The sequence below is a fragment of the Alnus glutinosa genome, chromosome 5 (genome assembly GCF_958979055.1).
Source record: "Alnus glutinosa chromosome 5, dhAlnGlut1.1, whole genome shotgun sequence".
Taxonomy (NCBI): Eukaryota; Viridiplantae; Streptophyta; class Magnoliopsida; order Fagales; family Betulaceae; genus Alnus; species Alnus glutinosa.
Genome location: NC_084890.1, coordinates 271,593 through 292,804, shown reverse-complemented (window position 1 = coordinate 292,804; position 21,212 = coordinate 271,593). Strand labels below are relative to the sequence as shown.

General features: G+C 36.1%; 2 protein-coding genes across 11 annotated transcripts; both read left to right on the top strand.

Annotated features, from left to right (window-relative positions):
• The first annotated feature begins 1,200 nt into the window (after positions 1-1,200).
• Positions 1,201-7,986, top strand: LOC133867605 (BTB/POZ domain-containing protein At5g47800). Of its 8 annotated transcripts, none has more exons than XM_062304353.1 (8): positions 1,201-1,685; positions 4,224-4,263; positions 4,434-4,480; positions 4,964-5,138; positions 5,221-5,290; positions 5,553-5,960; positions 6,270-7,013; positions 7,301-7,986. In XM_062304353.1, exons 4-8 carry the CDS (start codon positions 5,080-5,082, stop codon positions 7,826-7,828), a joined length of 1,809 nt encoding a protein of 602 aa, XP_062160337.1. In that variant the 5' UTR covers positions 1,201-1,685; positions 4,224-4,263; positions 4,434-4,480; positions 4,964-5,079; the 3' UTR covers positions 7,829-7,986. The 8 variants fall into 8 exon arrangements, with proteins under 8 accessions (XP_062160337.1, XP_062160338.1, XP_062160335.1 ...); XM_062304354.1 differs by having other exon boundaries at positions 4,202-4,258; XM_062304351.1 differs by having other exon boundaries at positions 4,202-4,263.
• A 653-nt stretch (positions 7,987-8,639) lies between these two features.
• Positions 8,640-20,261, top strand: LOC133868320 (calcineurin B-like protein 3). Of its 3 annotated transcripts, XM_062305160.1 has the most exons (10): positions 8,646-8,954; positions 11,246-11,328; positions 12,199-12,353; positions 12,849-12,931; positions 13,105-13,164; positions 13,606-13,714; positions 14,098-14,150; positions 16,483-16,563; positions 18,990-19,102; positions 19,548-20,261. In XM_062305160.1, the coding sequence occupies exons 3-10, from the start codon at positions 12,230-12,232 to the stop codon at positions 19,603-19,605; spliced, it is 681 nt and encodes a 226-aa protein (XP_062161144.1). In that variant the 5' UTR covers positions 8,646-8,954; positions 11,246-11,328; positions 12,199-12,229; the 3' UTR covers positions 19,606-20,261. The 3 variants fall into 3 exon arrangements, with proteins under 3 accessions (XP_062161146.1, XP_062161144.1, XP_062161145.1); XM_062305162.1 differs by lacking the exon at positions 19,548-20,261 and having other exon boundaries at positions 8,640-8,954; positions 18,990-19,106; XM_062305161.1 differs by lacking the exon at positions 11,246-11,328.
• Positions 20,262-21,212: the final 951 nt, after the last annotated feature.

Sequence of the window (21,212 nt, the reverse complement as noted above, 5' to 3'; positions counted from 1 at the left end):
CACTTTGAAGAGAGAGGCTATACATTTGTGTAAAATATAAGACGTTGCACCATTACGTTACATTGACTTAAAGGGGGGACCAAATGATCTAGAAGAATAAGAAAAGGTTAAGAAGTAGATACCACTTTATTTATGTCATTAGTTGCTACACCATGCATGAGTCAATAATGTAGCAAATGCATCAGAATTAATTAAATATTTGGGTGATAAAAGAGGATTCGAATTGATCTCTTACAATGGGGTTATTCATGTCAAAGGCTGTCTGAATTCACTTAGTCGAACAAATGGCCGATCAAGTGAGACTCAAACAACCTCTTATGTAAGCAATTACCTTGTTGCATGACCCAAATCCGATAAAACTTTTTGTTTTATGAAAGCACATGATTGGCTTTTTCCCAAGATTAGTTTAGATGCTGGACAATGATAACAAAATCTAATTAAGAAACTAGAAAGTAATTAAGGCTAATGATAACTATGATGATGATGATGATCATGTTATTAAGATCGTGATCATCATCATGACCATCATCAGGACCTCATCATAACATAACTGGGGTTCGGCAGCTGGGATTAATGCAGAATATTGCTTTAAGCTAATACTGCTTAAAGCTATGGGATAAAAGCCTCCCAACAGCCCCTCTACGCATTCCCTTCAAATGAAGGGACTGAAGGGATAGGTGGCCCAGGTGGGCCTTCCCTCTCCTTGTAAATTAAATAGAATCATGTGGGACATCCCCATCAAAAAAAAAAAATGAAAAATGAGAAAAGACTGATGATACACGTGTGAATGCACACGAACAGAAAGAAGCCCTACACGCATGAAATTTTGCGAAACACACAGGGACAGGAAGAGAAATACTTGTCTGTGTTTGGCCTCCAAAACAACCAACAAAGAGCCAGAGAGATCCCATCAGGATGATGTAACAAACGGTACAGGACAAGACACGTGGCCGACATGCAGATCAGGAAGAGCCAACACAGGGACCTGTAGAAGAAGAATATACCAAAAGATAGTGGGGGGAAGCATGATCATGATGGGGTACGCACAGGGGATCTTTCAATAGGAGAAATATATTGGTCCCATGATATGCTTCTTTAGGGTAGGAGCACTCCCAAGGCCTGCCCACTTGCATTGCATGCTTTTTTCTGAATTCAATCATAGAGCACAAATTTCAAGCTCTTGGGGGAAAAGAGAGAAGAGAGAGAAATCAGACTCTTCTCCCTTTTTCCATTCCATTTCTTTTCGGTTCAAGCAGCTTATCATAATATGCTTTTGATATATTACCATGTTGACTAATACCAACCAACCACTCTTTCTTTCTCTCTCTCCAAAACTCTTGGTGATCAGACACACTGGGGGGGCCTCGTTTTTATTTAGTTGGTGTGTCTCACTAGCGGATTTTAACAGAAACCCCATAGGGCATAACCCTCTCTCTCTCTCTCCCTCTCTCTGAGGATTATATGCATGAATTCTATATATTTCACGTGCCATATATATATATTCAGCTCATGTTCATGGACACTGATGCAATATACATCTGTGTTTCCGAAGCAGAAAGCTGTGGTCTCTCATCTTCAACTTTGTGCTCTCAGTTGGACCTCAAATCCTAAATTTGCAGCTTTTCATCTGTAAATGGTACTTCTTTCTTGGAAGCAAATTAAACAGCATCAATCAGATATTTGTGGTACGTTGATCTCTTCCCATCTCCTCTTTTGAGTTTGTCAATGTATTTTCCATTTTTCCAGTGTTATATATAGTGCTAACTCTGTTGGTATATATGGAGGGGGATGATGATAAGGCTAGGTGAGATTTTGATTGAAAAAAAAAAAAAAAAAAAATAGTTGTCATTGTTGTATCCCACTTCAAAACCAACCCAAAGCTTAAGGTGCCTTTTCATTCTCTTATACAGATCATGAAGGATTCTGCCATACTTTGCTAGCAGATAAGATAATGCATGTAGAAAAAGAAACTGCACTGTAGCCGTTAAATAAAAAATTCCAAAAGAATATGGACAAAAGGAAAGCAATAAAACCCTTATGGGGGGGGGGGGGGGGGGCGGCTTAAGGAAAGTTCTTTATCAATCTCAAAAAGAGAACGTCTAACATAAATAGCTAAAGATCGACCATAGTGAATGGCATGCAATCATCCAAGTATAATTAAAGACCAATTTCATTATGTATTCAGCGAGCTAGACTGACAGAAAGCAATACATTTCCTGATTGTTCATGTGAATTCATGGTTCTGGCATGGGATCTGGTAAAGCTACCTTTTGAAAAAGTGTGGCTTGGAAGGCTTCTGCCATTTTCTGCTCGGAAGAAAAACCTCAAAGGGCTTTTCCCAATCTGATAAAAAAAGTTCAGGGCACTGTGCCACATTAGCACTGTGCTTCTCTCTTTACCACCATTTGTCTGCGAAAGCAGAGACCAAAATAGCTAGGTTAGATTTCAACCGATAAGTGGTGATAAAGGCGCCTGGACCAACTTCACATTATCCCTCACTACTATAGAACAATTTGAAAAGATTCTTCTTTTTTTCTATTTTCCCCCTTCTTTTGATGGGCTGAGAAAAGTCTTTTTTTTTTTATATTATTATTTGTTAGAAATTAGAACTTTAGAAGTATATATGCTTGGGTACTCATGTCAGATGCTAAATCTCAAATATATATTCTTGAGCATCTATGAATATAGTTTCATATGTACTAAATTTGAGATAACTTTAAAGGAGTAGCTTAATTAGTTAGAGAAGGACCGTGCAAGTAAAGGTTACTTACTCGAATCTATATATCTTTCTCTCTATTAGGGCCCAATTACTAATATAAAAAAATATTCTTAGATATCCATGAAAAAATATAATTGATCTATTTTGTTAACCATTCATGTAAGCAGATATATTTGAAAAGCAAGGAAAAATTAGTTGCACCCCCTCTCCTTCTTTCTTAATTTTTTTTTTTTTTTTTTTAGGAATGTTAACCATTCATGCCAAGTAGTGATTTAATATAATATCATATTAAAAAGGTCATAAGTTTGAACTTTATCTTCATAATATACCTTTAATTTTAATTAAATATTTTATATGTTGAACCTCACTTATCGAGTGAGAGTTTTACTCTACACATGAGGAGGTGTTAAAATATAAATTAAATTAAAAATTCATCCATTTCTATTTGTTTAAGAGAAATCTACATACTACAAATTCAACTTACTATTATCTCATTAAGTTAATGTGTACTCATTTTTTTTTTTTTAACAAGAATTGATCCAGTAATTAGTGGATATTGTCGTATCAACCCAGTAAAATAAGAATATGATAAAAGAGCAGGTGATACTCAACATTATTTTTAACTTTTGAAATAGAGGTAATTTAACTAAGAAGGGACATGTGGAATGATAATTGAGAGACCTATCTAGTACTGTGGGAGTTGAGGTGACGGGAATCAATCATAAAATCACTTTTTAGGAATTCACATTAAATCGTATCATAGCATAGATCAATCTGGACTCATTTTCCTACCTAACCCCATTATACATATCTCTAACTGGCTCCTACTTCCTAATTAATTAATTTAGAAGATATTGATTAGGAACAGCAGTGCATCGATCTTACTCACATTCTTATGATATTTTGCGTTAGTATCTTCTATGACGTAAAGTGATCCAATGGCCCTAGCTAAGACATATATATATATATATATATATATATATATATATAATGAGAAGTTTGTTAAATCGCCTATTATCGATAGAAAATGATAAATTTAATCATTAAACTAACAACATGAATGGTTTGTCAAAATTTATCTGATCATCGATCTATATATAGACTATAACGGAATTTCGCGCTGTTCAGTCATAGATGAGATAAATTTACATGTGTCTGGAATTGGCAACAGAAGGCTGAAACATCCTGAGCCTAGCTAGTGTAAGTCGGTGAGGGTGGCTGCGTTCACATCTTTCTTAATGAATTTCAACCACTTGATTAACTGTAAAGTAACTTCCAAAAACACAACAATGGAGACAAATTTGCATGAATTGCATGTAGAAAAGGTCGGTCTGAAAGGCGCAGTGGCAGGATGCATGCTATTCTGCCTCTTTGCGACTCTCGCGTCATACATTTGTTGCAACGCATATATATGAGAGCAAAAATTTGGTTTTGTTTTGTTTTCTTCTAATTTCTAGGCGTAACTTCCTTCTATAAATTGAGGGGCTCGTGGGGTTACGTACAGGAAATGAGGATGGTTGGGCCCTTGTTGGACGCAAGGTGAGGTCAGTAGTGAATGATGAACCTGTCTTTCATGATCGCTATATATGCTTCTTTATTTTTCTCTTCCATTCCATTCCATTCTCGATCTCTTCCCATTTTTCTTAATTATTTTTGCCAAATCTGTGGACTTATAAATTCATTCAAGCATGCATGTTTCACTGAGCTTTTGCAGGTACTAAAAATCACCCTTTGCTCACAATCCAACGTATATATTTACTTGTAAGTACGTCCTAATTAAGACACACGTACTGCAACCCGTCTTTTCCTGGCCTGTTGGTTTTTAGTTTTAAATTTTACGTTTCTCCTATATATACAACTTTAATTTCTTTGACTTTGTTAGAATATATATGTTCAGTAATATATATTCAACTATAACTAGGCTGCTGACTTTGTGTATTGTCTACATACTGTACTGTTTTTTCTTTTTCTCCATTTCATTAATTACTTTTATGTTGGAATCAAAAAATTGGTAAAGCTGACTTCAACAGCAATAAAGCTGACTTGTGAGTAAATATCTCAAGTCCGTTTCTTTCCAATGTAATTAATTCTCTGAATATGATATAACTGCTTTGATTTTTTTTTTTTTTTTTTGAATTATGTATATCCACTTAATTTCATGCATACATTCATTGCATGCACATTTGCACTTGCTTGCTTCTTAATTTCTTTATCTGATTTTCTTTTCTTACCCTTTTGCTCTAGATTCTGGATTTAATTTCCTTTGGCAATTATCTGGAAAGGGCAGATCCCAATGTTATATATGAAGGAAGGACTGATCAAGATCTTTTGATAGAAAAAAATTAAACGCCATCACAAAAATGAAGTTTATGAAACTTGGGACAAGGCTAGACACGTTTTACACAGAAGAAGCTACCAGGTACTGTCATCATCAACTTAATTAATCGGAAATGTGTAGCATTTTGGGGCCAAAACTAATAGAATTTGTTCAACAAATGCAGGACAATGATTTCAGATTTACCTAGTGACATTATCGTACAAATTAATGATATCAATTATCTTCTCCATAAGGTATACAATGATTTTGTACTTCTGTTCTTTGCTGATGCAATCTCCTAGCTTGTTGTGTATCTTCCTGCATGCTTCCCATTTGGACTCAGATTCTCAAGAAAAAGAGAAATTACAGTTCACATGTTAATTAGTACATCCTTAGATGATCATCACGGGTTGAAATTCAAGAAAAGAAGCATTTCAGGATAGTTCAATTCTTCTGATTGTAAATTCCTGGAAGAAGACATCCTTAGATGATACTTGTTAATTGTGCTGTTCTTAGCTGCAGTTTCCACTTCTTCCAAAGTGCGGCCTCTTGCAACGTCTTTACTCTGATGCTGGCAATTCCGACAATATTGTTACAATTGAGCTTCATGATCTTCCTGGAGGCGAAGATGCTTTTGAACTGTGCGCTAAATATTGCTATGGAATTACGATTGACATCAGCGCACACAACTTTGTATCGGCATTCTGTGCTGCTAAGTTCCTTAGAATGACTGAATCGGTAGAGAAGGGAAACTTTGTTGTAAAACTTGAGGCCTTCTTCATGTCATGCATTCTGGAAGGTTGGAAGGACTCTGTCGTCGCACTCCAGAGCACATCAAAGTTACCTGAGTGGTCTGAGACTTATGGAATCACCAGAAAGTGCATCGATTCTATTGTTGAGAAAATCCTCACACCACCAGCAAAGGTGAAGAATTTTACTGCTTATTTTCTTCTTTTAATTCTCCAGAAGATGCTGAAAATTCTAAGACTTTTTTTTTTTTTTTTTTTTTTTAACCGGGTATATGGGACTTTGCTCCGACTAGATTTATAGAACACCGTGCAAAGTGTTTTCTCAGGGTTTTGCTCATGGGCGTGCTCTGAAAAATTGTTTGCACTTAAAAATGTCGAACCTTAAACCAGAGCCAAATGACTTATTACTCGAGTCAACCCTATGGGGCTAAGACTGTTCTTATTTTAGATGAAATCTTTGCTTAAAAATGATGACTTTCTACAGGTCACATGGTCCTACACTTATACTAGACCCGGTTACTCCAAGAAACACCACCATTCTGTGCCAAAGGATTGGTGGACGGAGGACTTATCTGATCTTGACATAGACCTGTTCCGCTGTATGATTACTGCCATCAGATCGACATACATGTTGCCACCACAGCTTATTGGTGAAGCTTTGCATGTCTATGCCTGCCGTTGGCTACCAGACACTACAAAGAGTAGGCCTATAGAGAGTTCAGTGACTCAAACGGATCAAGAATTCAAGGATAAGAATCGACGAATTCTTGAAGTTATAGTGAGCATGATTCCTGGAGATCGAGGATCGGTTTCAGTTGGGTTTTTGCTGAGGCTTCTAAGCATAGCAAATTACGTAGGAGCCTCTCCCGTGACAAAGACAGAGCTCATAAGGAGATCTAGTCTGCAATTTGAGGAGGCAACTGTGAGTGACATGCTCTTTCCTTCACACTCAACCTCTGAAGGCCACTCTTACGATATTGACTTAGTTGTGGCAGTGTTGGAAAGTTTAGTGGTGCTATGGAGAAGACAATCTCCTACTGCTGCAGAAAACAGCCAGTTCTTGGGATCCATTAGGAAGGTTGGGAAGCTCATTGATTCTTACCTTGAAGTGGTTGCAAAGGATGCTAACACGCCTGTATCAAAATTAGTATCTCTAGCTGAAGCATTACCGGATATTGCTCGGCCAGAACACGATGACCTTTACAAGGCAATCAACATTTATCTTAAGGTATCTTAATAACACATCAATCTTAAACCACCGCTTATCTTAAAAGTTTAACATAATACCGGTCTTGAACTTGAATTCTGTCTCTCATGGTTTACTTTAATTTCAATCACAATATTCTATGTTGTCTAGTCTATGCCTCCGAGTGGTAAAATATTAATTAACTAATTTAGTTAGGACAACCAATTTATCATGGATTATAAACTACCAATTTGCCTGCCATGTACTTTGAAATTATTTAAGGCCTAATGATATAAGCACATTCACAATGTGTCTGAATTGATAAACAGGAGCATCCTGACCTGAGCAAGGGAGACAAAAAGCGCCTCTGCCGGAGTCTGGACTGCCAAAAGTTATCTCCGGTGGTACGTGCCCATGCTGTGAAAAACGAACGGCTACCATTGAGAACTGTCGTGCAAGTCCTCTTTTTTGAACAGGAGAGAGGTTCCAAGGAAAACACCCACAAGCTGCCACTCCAGGAGATAATTTCTAAAGGAAAGCAGGCACCCACTGTAAGAGAAGATCAGTCTAAGCTAAAACTGGGTTCAGATGAGAAATTTAGTAGGGGGGAGGGCATAAGAAGAACCGCCATTCCCGGAACAGGCGAAAAAGATCAACATAAAAGTAAGATCAGATCAGATGGAAAGTTGCCAGTAGCATTGGAAAGAAAGTTGGTCATTGGAGAAATTGAGGAAGTGGAGTCAGAGAAGGGGAAGATTAAAGAAGAAGGAATGTCTCGGAGCAAGTTGGATCCTAAGAAAATGATACCAAGGGGAAGTAGATCAGACCATAGCCGTGATAAAGGCAGGGACAGATAGGAAAGGAAGACGCTCCCTTTTCTCATTGAACTTGCAGTAATTTGCTTTTCTTCTCTTCGTAAATGTTTTGCTTTTGAACTGTTTATAAGCCCTTTGCATCATTTGTGTCCGTGTAGAAAGTTCTTTATCATTAGTTGGAGCATGTTGTTAGACGTTAATCTATCCATCCCAGGCTAAATATATAGTACTGCAACATCATTTGTGCTGTTGTCAATAGACGCATTCAATCCCTCAGGAAAAAAAAAAATATATATATATATATATATATATAAAGAAAAAAAACAAAAAAAAGGACAAATTCAATTTCCATTGGATGCATGGCCCCATTGGGAAATACCAATTAGACATTTCACGCGTGACATATCCTACTCTCAAGGGTGGCTTAAATTTCATAATTTAAATCTCAAGACACGTAATATTGAAAGGTTGTTCGTGTTTAAATAAGTATTACCAAAAAAAAAAAAAAAAAAACTTCTCTCAAGCTGCTGAGGTCCAGACAACTTGTCTCATATCTACCTATTGCACCAACAAACCAAACCAATAAAAATATAAGATTATAAGAAAGTGTACGTAAACCATACGTCACATCAGCCTAGGCAACCTAGGCAGAACTGTTTCAATCTCCTTTTCGTCGAAAATTCTAAACTGGCTTAAATAATTAATGAGTTTCCTGAACCTAACTTTTTTGAGTTTTGACCCAGAAAGTCTTATGCAGCAGATGCAGATAAGGTGAAGGATTTGCAAGACCACCTAACTCCAATAGTCTCAACTCCACGTGATCATTGGACCTACCAACAAAGAGCCACGCGTATGAAAATAAAACACTTGTTTGCGAAACGGGGGTTTGGCGCTTTGCCTTCCAAATTTAGCTAGCTACTGCAGAACTAAACACCCAGATTCCATTTTTTATTTACAAATAATCACAATCATGAACCTGCTTAAACGGATCGAATAGAACCCCACCTCGATGATGGTAGTAAATTTTATTTTTCTTTGAAAAAAAAAAAAAAAAAAAAAGAAAGAAGAGAAATGATTTAGTTAGACATGTCTCAGAATCTTGCCTCGTCCTCCTCCTCGTCACGTTGGGGGTTATCTCTTCTTTCTTCTTCTTGGTCTTTCTGAAAAGGTAAGCCCCTTTTGCCCTTTATATCCATCTCCGCACTTCCCTCTCTTTGATTCTTGTTATTATTCAGGGAAACTATATTTGTTTCTGAAACTAATTGAAAGAAAATCCCCAATCTTTTTGATGGGTTCTGTTTAATCTGTTGTGGGTCTTATCTTTGCGTGGTTTGTGTCGCAATTTTGGTTTTTAATGGTGGCATTGGACCGGAAAGTTTAGGTTTTTAAATTGGCATCTGTAATATTTCTGTTCGTGCATTGCCATTATTAACTATGGTACTGATGGGGTCCGGTTAGTTTGCCTTTTGCCTCTGTTTATTGTTCACTAAGTCAGTTATAGGGTTGATTTGAAGGCAACCTTTTTCAGGCTAAGTTTCTGTTTTTAAATAGTTTGCGATTGGCCTTTCTTAATATATGTATTTTAGGTCATGCAACCCAGGTATTTGTGGGTGATAATGCAAATGAATCCCCAAAAGATGCACCCGATTTAGCTAACTTTGTTGCTAATGAAAAAACAGTACTTGGGACTAGATTAATGTTGAACATGTAGTATACAAGGTTAAAAGCTCTTTGTCACAGTGAGCTGTTGAGTGTTGATGGTATTAAATAATTGTAGATAGATATGAGTTACCCTGCTGCCCATTACATTCATGCGTAAAGATTTAGTCTTCTGTCCTGCCGCCCCAATCTGTGATAAGCACTTTGACTGTGGGGTGTTTGTAATTATCCCTTTATTGCAATATAAAGATACATTATTCATCCAAAAAAAAAAAAAAAAATATAAAGATACATAAGTTTAACCCCAAGGGGGTGGCCTAAATGGTAAGGCTTGCGGCCTCTAGGGATATCATCCTTGAGGTTTCGAGTTCAAATCCGGATAGGTGCTACCTCCCTCTTGGGGCCAGCCGTTTGGGCATTGCCCACGTTTAAAGGCTTCATTCCTACAATGGCGCTGGGAATGGGGCCAGGGATTAGTCTGATGATTCTGGCTGGGCCTTTGCGCTTGGAAGACTACCACTGTGTGTGGTACAGTAGTGAACGGGGTATGTTCGGCTATAAGTGACCTAGGATACCTTAATAAAAAAAATTAAAAAATAAAATTAAAAAAAAAAGATACATAGGTTTAGTTTTGCCAACAGTTCATATATTGTTCCTATATCATATGCTTTTTTTGTTGCTGAGAAGACAGAATGAGTAAAGGAATATTGGGTGGTTGTAGTGATCTAAGGTACCAATGAAGTAAGATCTAGATGTTTCTTTTTCTTTATTAATTTGCATGGCGACAAAGAAACAGATTGTTTTCCTTGTCAAATGGATTATCGACCCTATTGTTGATGTGGCCATGTAATTATGATTTGGGTCTATATGACGTATTGGCATCTGTCGTATACATTTATGCTTTGTTTGTTGCCAAGAGTATAGGGTAAAAGGAAAAAGTGTTAAATTGCTTACAACAGTCCACGGTGTGAATGATGTAAGATCCGTATGTTTATCTTCTTTCTATAATTTACTTGGCGACAAAAGGGTCAGATTGTCTTCCTTTGTCAATCCAGTTATTGATTTGCTAAAATGGCTGCCAGTTTCACCATGCATATATTCCTAGTTTTATCAATTGTACGTGGCATTTCTCATACTGCACATATGCTTGCTTTGTTGCTGAGAAGATGGAGGAAAGAAAAGAAATGTAGGATGAAATTCTGACGTTTCTTTCCTTTTTCTAATCTATGTCAGAAGAAAAAGCAGATTGGATTCCCTTGTCGCATGTCAAAATGGGATATTGAGTCCATCATTTACATTTGCAGTTTCCCTATTGGTGTTTGTGTCATTGCATTAATGATTGGTTGTTGCCAAGAAGACGGAGAAAAGGCAACAAATTTTTATAATTATCAGGGGATTTTAAAGAATTGGCTTGATTCTGATGTTTCTTTCTTATTTAAATCCACATGGTGACAAAGAAAATAGACTGGACTGCTTTCTTCCATGTAAGCATTCACCATACGAATATGCTTACTTTTATAAATGGTATGATTCATTTATCATATTCATTTCTGCTTTGTATGTGGCGAGAAGGCAGAAGTAAAGGAAATAAAAAGGTTTCGGATTCGTACAGAAGTCCAAGGTTTCTTCCCCTTATATATAGTCACACACACACACACAAAGGAAATAAAAAGGTTTCGGATTCTTACATAAGTCCATGGTTTCTTCTTTTTATATATAAGCACATACACACACACACACACCAGTCATTAGAATTGACTGCCTATTTCCATTTCCATGCACCATATTCTGTTTCTGTAGATACCATGTACCTGAAGGTGTCAAAGTGGAGCTTAGAGTTTTCCTGAAGTTATTCCTAGCATAACAGTGTTCTCATAATTTTGGTAACCACTGATCTCCTGCCTTTGCGAGCATGCTACACTTTTTTCTGGTATCTTAGAGATTCATTTGGGTGCATTTATAATGCAATCAATGTTTTGGGTAGCCAATTCAATATTGCTGGATGCCTGATGATTAAAAAAAAAAATGTTAGTTAAAAGTAGCAAAAAGTTTTGTAAAGTAGTAAAATGAATATTTAGTAGTTCACTTGTTTGGTAATATATATATATATATATATATATATATATATATATATATATATATATATATATATATATATATATTTTCTTTTCTTTTTCATTTGAAGTAATTTCATTTACTTTTGGCTTTTTGAACTTGAAATAATATTGGCAAAGTTTTAATGCATAAAGTCTGTGATTATGCATATCTTTTATCTGAAAGGATGTCATCTAATTTGCTCATTTTTCAGTTTAGAACAATAAAGACGTGTTATAGATTTTTTTTTTTTTTTCAATGTGCTTCTTGGTTACTTGCTTAATTTTCAGTTAAAGTCACCTTTATGCTTTATTGTCACTTTCATCAAACTTGCTTGACTGGTAACACATTAATCTGTCATAAATCACCTTCACACTTTGATGTACGATAATATACTCTAACGGTCCTGTGTGTTTAGGGGTACATTTTGAAATATGGAAAACGATAATCTTTTGCTAGTTTAGGCGAGGGTAAACCAACTGTTACAAGCATTGTAGAAAGTTCATTTTCTTTTTATTTGGTGTCAACTTTGTTTCCTTAACCACTCACTATCAAGACCTAGGTCAGCTGGAGAATTTGTTGTTCCTTTCAATTTATCACTAGTGTGTGGGTTTCTCTCAGCTTGGCTGTAGATTTCAAGAATTTTTCCTTGTGCACAGGTATGGAGTGTTTTGACGTCTCGAAAATATCATGGTGCAGTGCCTAGACGGATTAAAGCATTTGTGTGCAACAGTTGTTAATTGTTGTGATCCTGAATTGTATAATCAACCCAAGGGTCTTCAAGATCCAGAAGCTCTTGCAAGAGAGACAGTCTGTATGTTGCCTTCTTTGTTAAACTTTCCAGTTCTAGATGTCAGGAAGCCTGTCTGGGAACATTATGTGATGGGAGAGTCGTTGGCTTGTTGTCTCTTTCAGTTATATTGTTAATTTTAAAAAGCTAATGTTGTTTTACAAATTCTAATTTAATGACAGAAAGGATGTTACCCAGGTCTCCTATGTAGGTACATCATCAACAGTTTCCAAAACCTTTTTCCCTTCATCAAGGAGAAATTTTCAAAATATCTCTTAAAACTAGGGATGGAGGTATTTTGCTTCTATATTTTTTACATGCTGCAACAATACCCAAGGGGCACATGTAGGTCCTCATGATTGATGTGATTACTATCTGATATCCCAAATGGTTTTGAACACCACGTAACTGGGTTTTCCAATATTTGCTCTGGGCTTTTAGTTTCATCTTTACACCTTATGAGTAGGATAAGCATCCGGAGCATTCTAAGATATTTAATTCATGTTACTTCAAATGCAGTTAGTGTTAGTGAGATAGAAGCGCTGTACGAGCTGTTTAAAAAGATTAGCAGTGCTGTAATTGATGACGGGCTGATCAATAAGGTACCAGAGTCATAGCATTCACCATTTTTCTATCTATATCTTAATTTAATTATATTGCTTGCACTTTCAAACTAGAAGTGACTTTGTTTTAGTTTATTTCAATGTAATGACTTGACTCTCCTTTTGAATAAGAAAAATAATCCCATTTTGTTCGTCTGAATTTAATGTTCCAGGAAGAATTTCAACTGGCATTGTTCAAGACAAACAAGAAGGAGAGCTTATTTGCTGACCGGGTATTCCTTTTTGTGTCAATTCTTCACTTTCTGTCGGTTTGGATTTGATATGCTTTTTCTCCGATATTTTAGCATTCTACATATTTTCTCTTAGTAGATGTGAAATTATATCTCCACCATCTTTCTGTATCATGTAGATCTGCTGGCATGTCTATGGTTAAATTATCTAGCCATAGGTTCATTCATCGTTCTTTTTTTATGGCTTGAACCCTTTTGGACCCATTTTGCAATGTTACCCAAAGAGATTTGTACACGGTGCTTAGTTTGTCTCTGTTGGTTGGCTGGCCTAAGCCAAAATGGTTTTCTTGCACTAATTGACTTTTTTAATCCTTGAGCTCATGCATTAATGAGTTGAATTCCTTTATGAACACTCACATCTACATTTATGACTTCAATATAGTATTTGTGCTAATTATAACCATCTGTTTTCAAATTTTATAGGTATTTGATTTGTTTGATACAAAGCACAATGGGATACTAGATTTTGCAGAGTTTGCACGTGCCCTTTCTGTCTTTCACCCCAATGCACCAATTGATGATAAGATCGAATGTAAGTATCAGCTACTATTTTAGAAATTGTTGAATCCATCGAAGTACCTTAATCTAGTAGAAGAAAGGGGAGCTGTAGCATGTGTATAATTCTTGCTTTATGCCTTCATCATTTTTAGTGTGGATGTGAGGTGGTTAGAATGCAAAGAGAGACTAGTTGATATATGGTAATGGCTTGGTTATTCTGTGTTATTTTTCCCACATGGTTTTTACTTATCAAAAAAAAAATTCCCACATGGTTTTAGCCCTTTGACTTCTCTGATGATTGCATGGTGATGTACAGACACACAGAAACATGCACATGCAAACACACACATCACTCACTCACATGGACACACATCTATGATTGCATGGTGGGGATGCCTAACTTTTCTCTTCTCGCAGTTTCATTCCAATTGTATGATCTCAAACAGCAAGGGTTCATCGAGAGACAGGAGGTATTGGTATTGCTATCCTAATTTATGTTCGGTGAATATATCATATTTTGTCAACTATCATTGTGAAACCCATGAATCTTTCCTATTCACTTGGGTTCTAAACATACTTACATTCTCTATACACACATATATTATATAAATTATTAGCCATTTTGAGCCACATATATTATGTATCATTATTTGATTCTAGCATGTTATCTTTTGGAAATAGAAAATTGTACATCTTTACATAAGATTTTTTTTTTTTTTCTTTTGAAATGGGGCGTTTAGAAAATTACATTTTCTCTGGCTTATTAGCCACAAGAGGTTAAAATGTGGTTAAGAAAAAGTTGGTCTCATATTCTAAAATTCTTTGAGGTGAAATTGGAGTTGCCTAAAATCTTACATTAGGGCATTTGTTGCTCATATAAACTCCTTTTTTTTTTCTTTTTTTTTTTAAAAAAAAAACTTTTGAATGTGTGAATCACCATGGAAACCTAAGAAAACGACTTGTTATTGTGGTTGACTAATGTTGTATGTAGGGGAGTTTGTGAATCATCTTCTTCTCCACTATGAGGTCGCCAGTGCCTTGTGGAGTGCTATTTTCAATCGTGTTGGGTTAGCCTGGGTCATGCCTAAGAGAATCATAGACCTTTTTGCTTGTTGAAGAGGGTTAGGAGATGGTCCTTAGAGCACATCTGTGTGGAAGACGGTTCAGTCCCACCTTTTGTGGTGTCTTTAGAGAGAAAAAAACCGTTGAAGTTTTGAAGACAATGAGAGGATGGTGACGGAACTTTAAAGTCTTTTTGTTTTTTTCAAAACTCTTTACTATTGGACAACTACTTTAGATCTTAATTTGTTTAGTTTTCATGATTTTCTTGACTTATTCTCTCTTTTTAACTAGGTGTTTTTCCTGTATATTCTGTGTATTTGAGTAACTAGTTTTCGTTTACTTGTTAAAAAAAAAAAGGGTGTGAAAACTTTGTGAATAGAGAACAAAACAGTGCATATCCTGGAAACATGTGAGGCGTAAGGAGTGGAAGGCTGAAATTGTAATTCAGTAAGTCTGCCCATATAAGTTGTGAACCTAATTTTGTAAAGCCCCTTTCAGCTTTCAAATTGGAAGCTCCAAGTTCTTGAAAAAATTCTCATGTTTCACTTTTAAATAAGTTTTAGCAGATAATGAGGTGATAACTCTTTAAGGGCCTTCTGTATCAGCCAGATTTTTCCCTGTGTAGGCAGATTGGAATTTTTCAAGCCTCCCTAGCAAATTGTAATTCAGCATGTGCTGTACAGATTCAATTTGAAGACTTAGCACTGAAAGGAAATATACCATATAATCAAGGACCAACCATATGCAATAGTTACTTCTTTCTTTGATTAGGTGATGGATTTAGTTACTTCTTTCTTTGATTAGGTGGTGGATTTAGTTACTTCTTTCTTTGATCTTTTGTACACTATCAAATTGAGACAAGGTGGTGAGGATAAAATATGTTAGAGTTTGAAGTAAGGTCCTTTTATCGTGCGTTGTCTTTTCCTGCTAGTTTCCTATTTCCTTGGAAGAGCATGTGGAGAATTAAGGCTCCTTTGAGAGTTCTTTGCATGGATGGCGACACTAGGGAAGGTCTTGACTGTGGATGATCTAAGGAAGATGAATGTCATTGTGGTGGATTGGTGTTGTATGTGCAAGAAGAGTGGGGAGTCCTTAGATCATCACTATGTAGTGCCGAGAGATTTATGGGTTTCAATTTTCCGTCTTTTTGGTGTAGAGTAGGTCATGCCGAAAAGGATGACAGAGTTGTTGGATAGTTGGAGAGGTCAAGTGGTACAATATAATATTAGAAGTCTGGAGGAGGGTAACTCTGTGCTTAATGTGGAGAATTTAGTGAGAGCAAAACACAAGGAACTTTGAAGATTGTGAGCCTTCGGTGGTGGAGCTTAAGACCACTTTGATCAAATCCCTTTATACTTGCATAGCGGTGCATAATAGTCTATACTTTTGTAGTTTCTCTAAATTTTTTGATTTTTTTTCTTCTTATTCTCCCTAATAGAGGGTCTTTCTTGTTTACTTAATATGAACTTGGGTTGCGCATCTCTGTACTTTCTAATGAGATTGAAGTATTTTTTAAAAATAAAAAACCACTTTCACTTTTTCTTTTTCTGTTTCCAGTTCCTAAATTGCCTTTACCTCAATGTTTTGGACAGGTGTATAAGTTTATTAATGATGCTTTTACTTTACCTTGTATCTCGTACATGGCTACAACTTTAGTTTTTTTGCTACTCTCTTTGAAGAAAAAAAAATCATCAGGCATGCATCTAAAGGAAGTTGGTTGGTGAATATTTTAATGAATAGGTCAAGCAAATGGTGGTGGCCACACTTGCTGAATCTGGTATGAATCTTTCGGATGACGTGATAGAAAGTATCATTGACAAGGTACTTATTTTTATTGATTCAGTTCACGCATCAGGTCTTAATGATATTGATCATTTCTCTACATTGTCGTGATTTGGTCCATTTGTTTTGACTAATTGGTCATTTTCTTTTTGTACGTTTCCTGTCAGAGTTATTTGCTGCATGATGTATGGCAAGTCAATGTTTTTCCACTCTTTCTATTTAGTGTAAAAGTACATGGGCCTTACTCACCCTCACAAGACGCCTTGAGAGAGGAAGGGTGTCCATGGCTTATAAAGTCTACAAGACAAGGATCTCTTAGCAATGTGTAAGGTTGGCAATTTTTGACACGACCCGCGAACCCGACACGAACACGACACAAAAAATCGGGTTCGGGTCATAATCGGGTCGACCCGCCAACACGATTATAACCCGATTAAAAAAAAAAAAAAAAACCGGCAATCGAAGACATGAAGCCATTGGTATTTTTTTTTTGTCAGTTGTCTCTGATGTGCTTGTTTTCTGTATGCCGTATGTGCTTGATAAACTAGGGAAGTCTGTGTAAACTAGGGCTTGGAACTACCTTCCATGGGATGAAGCTTCTATTTTGCATGCGGTGTGGCTTCTGTATTTAGAGGTATCAGTTCTAATATATAATTATGGAATGAAGGACCCCCCTTTGGAACCCTTTTCTGTTATTAATTAGAAAAAAGAATAATAAAATAAAATTACGGAATGATGAAAAAACGCTGCCAACTTCAAACCTCATTTAGGTGAAAATAAATTTCGAAGGTATTACCACAACTAGGAATGTAGAGTAAGAGAAGCCCAAGCTTCAAATAATGCTCTTAGCTTAGTATGGAACCTAGTTTTCCCATTTGCTCAACAATTCAACCTTGTATCACTTCTTTGACTATGTAAATAATCTGACCCTTCTTTCCCAAAATTTCAAGCATATTATGAAAAAAAATTGATAACTGAATAATTTTTGATGTCTACTGTTTTGATGTACGAGAAAAATTGTTAAGAAAATTGTTAAGATTTTGATGTCAACTAGACTCAACATCAAGCACCGGTTACTTTATATTTGAAGTAATATACTTATAATTAACCCAAAAAATATTTTTTTTCCATGAAAAAACATGCATATTATAAAATTGGTGTCGTGTCGGGTCGTGTCGTGTTGGGTAAACGGGTGACACGTTTATTAGTCGTGTTTGTCGGGTCGGGTTCGGGTTACCCGATTATTAATCGGGTCGTGTTTGGGTCGCGTGTCACAACCCGATAAATGATCGGGTCGGGTTCGTGTCGGACCCGTTTATGTGATTGGGCCGGTCGGGTTGACACGAACCCGACCCGTGAACCCGAATTGCTCACCCTAGCAATGTGGGACACTTTAACATGCCCCCTCATGTGTGGCATCTTTGGCCAAACACATGTTCAACAACGGGAGGGAAATGCCCATCATTGTGAAAGGAACCTGCTCTGATACCATGTAAAAGTCCATGGGCCTTACTCACCCTCACAAGACTTCTTGAGAGAGGAGGGGTGTCCATGGCTTATAAAGTCTACAAGACAAGGATCTCTTAGCAATGTGGGACACTTTAATATTTAGAGTCTCGAGCGGAAGCCAATCTTACAAACATATCAACAAAGCTAGGGGTAGGAACAGTAGGATTTCATTGCTATAAATATAGATTATTGAAAGAATAAAACATGTATTTGGATATTTCTCTTCAACCCCACAAAATCAATTGGAAGCAAAACATAAGTATGTTGCTTGTTTCCTATCCTTCAAAACGAGACGAGGCTTATGATCCAAAACTGATAAGAATCTAACTGACATCAGTGGTCCTTGGACTGAGAGTACTTTAATAAGTTGAATTTCAGACCAACGATTAATTATCTAGGGAGTAGATGCGTGAAAAGGTCAACATTTGCTAGTTAGATTCAATGCATAAGAAAAACAATTTAGTTTCTATGTATTTTCGTAAATATCAAGTTATTATCATCTGTGCTGGAGGTAATTTCCTTTCACAATTTTTTTTTTTTTTTTTGATAATTAATTTCCTTTCACAAATTATTTCTCTCTCTCTCTCTCTCTCCACAATTGAAGAATCCAAAACCCACATAATCCACACTCACGATGAGCAAAACACATCCTGTGTGATTGACACTCATAGAGTTTCACTCCTGAACTCCTTAAGAAATGAGGTCTACTAGTGCCTACCCTATAAACCAAGGCCATATGACCATTTTTATGTAGTATTAAGAATCCCGTAGTGCATATATGACTGATTTGGAATTAATGTAATTATGCAATGTTCTTTGCCCTTATTTTTGTCAACCTCGTAAATCAATTAAATGCTCAATATTATGCAATAACATATATTGAGTTGAAACTTAATGTAAAAATTTTGCAGTTGTAATCCTCACACCATATATATCATTGTTTTTGGTTTTTTTAGACCTTTGAGGAAGCTGATACTAAACATGATGGAAAAATTGACAAGGAAGAGTGGCGAAGCCTTGTTTTGCGACATCCATCCCTTTTGAAGAATATGACCCTTCAATATCTCAGGTGAGTTAGTTATTATTGCTCTATGTTCCCAGCACATAGGAGAATCACTTAATAGGTAATGGATGATAAAAGTTCCACTAATAGTATTTCCTGTTGAAAATCGATATATGTTGTCTCCTGTTGAAATCTGTTATAAAGTGTTTTTCCCGCTTACTATATTTTAGAAGGTTTGTAATGTTAAGATTATACTGATGGGAAGCTTCTAGAAATTGGAAATCATAAATGATTCAAGAGATGTGGAATGTGACGTATTATACCTTTTTAAGTACATATTTTTTGTTATTATCGACTGTTATGCCACTAGTATTGGCAATCATGTCTTGTTTAGAGCATGATGGAGTCTCTTCCACCTTGCCCTCCTCTTTTAGTTTAATATTTCAGTCATGAAATAGTTTCTGAATTCAAACTCTTGCTTCTAACACCCGTCCTGTTTTCTCTTGGGCAGAGACATCACCACCACATTCCCGAGTTTTGTTTTTCACTCGCAGGTTGATGATACATAAGTTTCAAGCCTACAACAAGTTGACAGTCGATAGCGGGAAGAGCTTGTTTTTTCTTTTACTGTCAATGTGGCTTTTTCTGCGCAAAGGTTCATCAAGTAGAGAGGATGTTGATTTTTTTTTTTTACATTTTCAATGATCGGAAGTTCATCTCCCTTTTCGGATAGAACTTGAGCCTGAACAAATGGGTTTCAGTTATTTGTTTGTCGGTTGGTATGATTTTTTTCTTTTTCTTTTTTCGGTTCGGTTCACTAGAAGTAAGAGGAGAAAGGAATCCAGTGGCATTTCACCATACTTGTGATCAATCAAGTTTTTGTGCTGCTAGCATTCTGTTCATTTGCCTCACTAGGTTGATAAATTTGGAAAGTACACCATGCCTGCAAATGAGGTGAACTAGAAGCAGATGTGTTGGAACTAATTGGACATTGTAGCATTGGCTTCCCTAGTAAAAATGGAATTCCTTTTTCCCCTTTAATTTTGTGTAACCCCTGGCAGAGTCACAGTTGGTGGTTCGTGTATATGTGCACGGTATCATTTCAGCAAAGATGTAAAGCTGTTTCTGCCGATTATCTTGGATGATGCAATGAATAGAAAGTGGTGTTGCGTGTATATTGTTTACAGTAACCTCTATGATTATTGCAAGGCAGTTGAAGCATTTAGTCATCTTCTGTGCATGTTACAGGTGTACTTTTTTACTACTTAACAAATTATTGGCAATGGAGTGAGTATTGTTGGTTGGGAAATGATGGATTTACAACACCATTACAACAATTACACAACAGCCCTTCACATGGGGTGGGGCCCAGTGTGTGTGGCCCACCCCCATGTGAAGGGCTGTTGTATAATTGTTGTACCGGTAAAGTGTAGGAATCAAACACCTGGTTGGTTTAGTTGGTGACAACATGGATGAATAGCTCGGAATATGTGTTTTCTCATTTTAAGGGAAAAGAAGAGGATTTATTTTAACAATTAAAATTTTGTTGTATTACATCTAACGGTGTACGTGGTGCGACATAATGCATATGGTGCTACGTTAGTTATAATTTTAAATGACGTGTTAATATATACATCATTATCTTTGTGAAATCTAATATAGATCAACAAATGAATCCGAGCTCAGATTGTGCATTGAAAAAATTGATAAGAAAACATTTATAATTTTCCTTTCAACTTTAAAATAATTAGGAGAAACAATAATAATTAGGGGTGTACAAGCAGATGGTTATTAACCGTCTAATAACCGCTAATCGTATAAAAAAATAATAATATACAAAAAGACGCCATTTTGATGCGTTTGATTTAGGGTTTTCGTTTTGAGTTTAATGAAATTGATATTTATTCATAAAAATAACAATAATAATAATATTCTTGAGCTTTGTTATATTTTGAAGCCTTCTACTTATTTTAAAATGCTCAAAATCATCTAAAATATGTCACAAAAAGATGTTCAAGGAAAGCTTAAAACACAAAAATATGTCAATTTTTAAAAAGCAGTTATGCGGTGCGAATATAAATTTCAATAACTGCTAAGAACATCCCTGGTGAGCTCTAATTTTTCTCTAAATTTTAACTAGAGAATCTACTTTTTTGATTTTATTTATCACTTTTAA

Bases quoted from the DNA above. Each gene is read 5' to 3' on its own strand.
- LOC133867605 (XM_062304350.1), top strand. From the start codon at position 5,080: ATGAAGTTTATGAAACTTGGGACAAGGCTAGACACGTTTTACACAGAA. The intron at 5,291-5,552 runs GTATACAATGAT...TGCTGTTCTTAG, and splicing joins TCAATTATCTTCTCCATAAG to CTGCAGTTTCCACTTCTTCC. The intron at 7,014-7,300 runs GTATCTTAATAA...ATTGATAAACAG, and splicing joins CAATCAACATTTATCTTAAG to GAGCATCCTGACCTGAGCAA.
- LOC133868320 (XM_062305161.1), top strand. From the start codon at position 12,230: ATGGTGCAGTGCCTAGACGGATTAAAGCATTTGTGTGCAACAGTTGTT. The intron at 12,932-13,104 runs GTACCAGAGTCA...TTAATGTTCCAG, and splicing joins ATGACGGGCTGATCAATAAG to GAAGAATTTCAACTGGCATT. The intron at 16,564-18,989 runs GTACTTATTTTT...TGGTTTTTTTAG, and splicing joins TAGAAAGTATCATTGACAAG to ACCTTTGAGGAAGCTGATAC.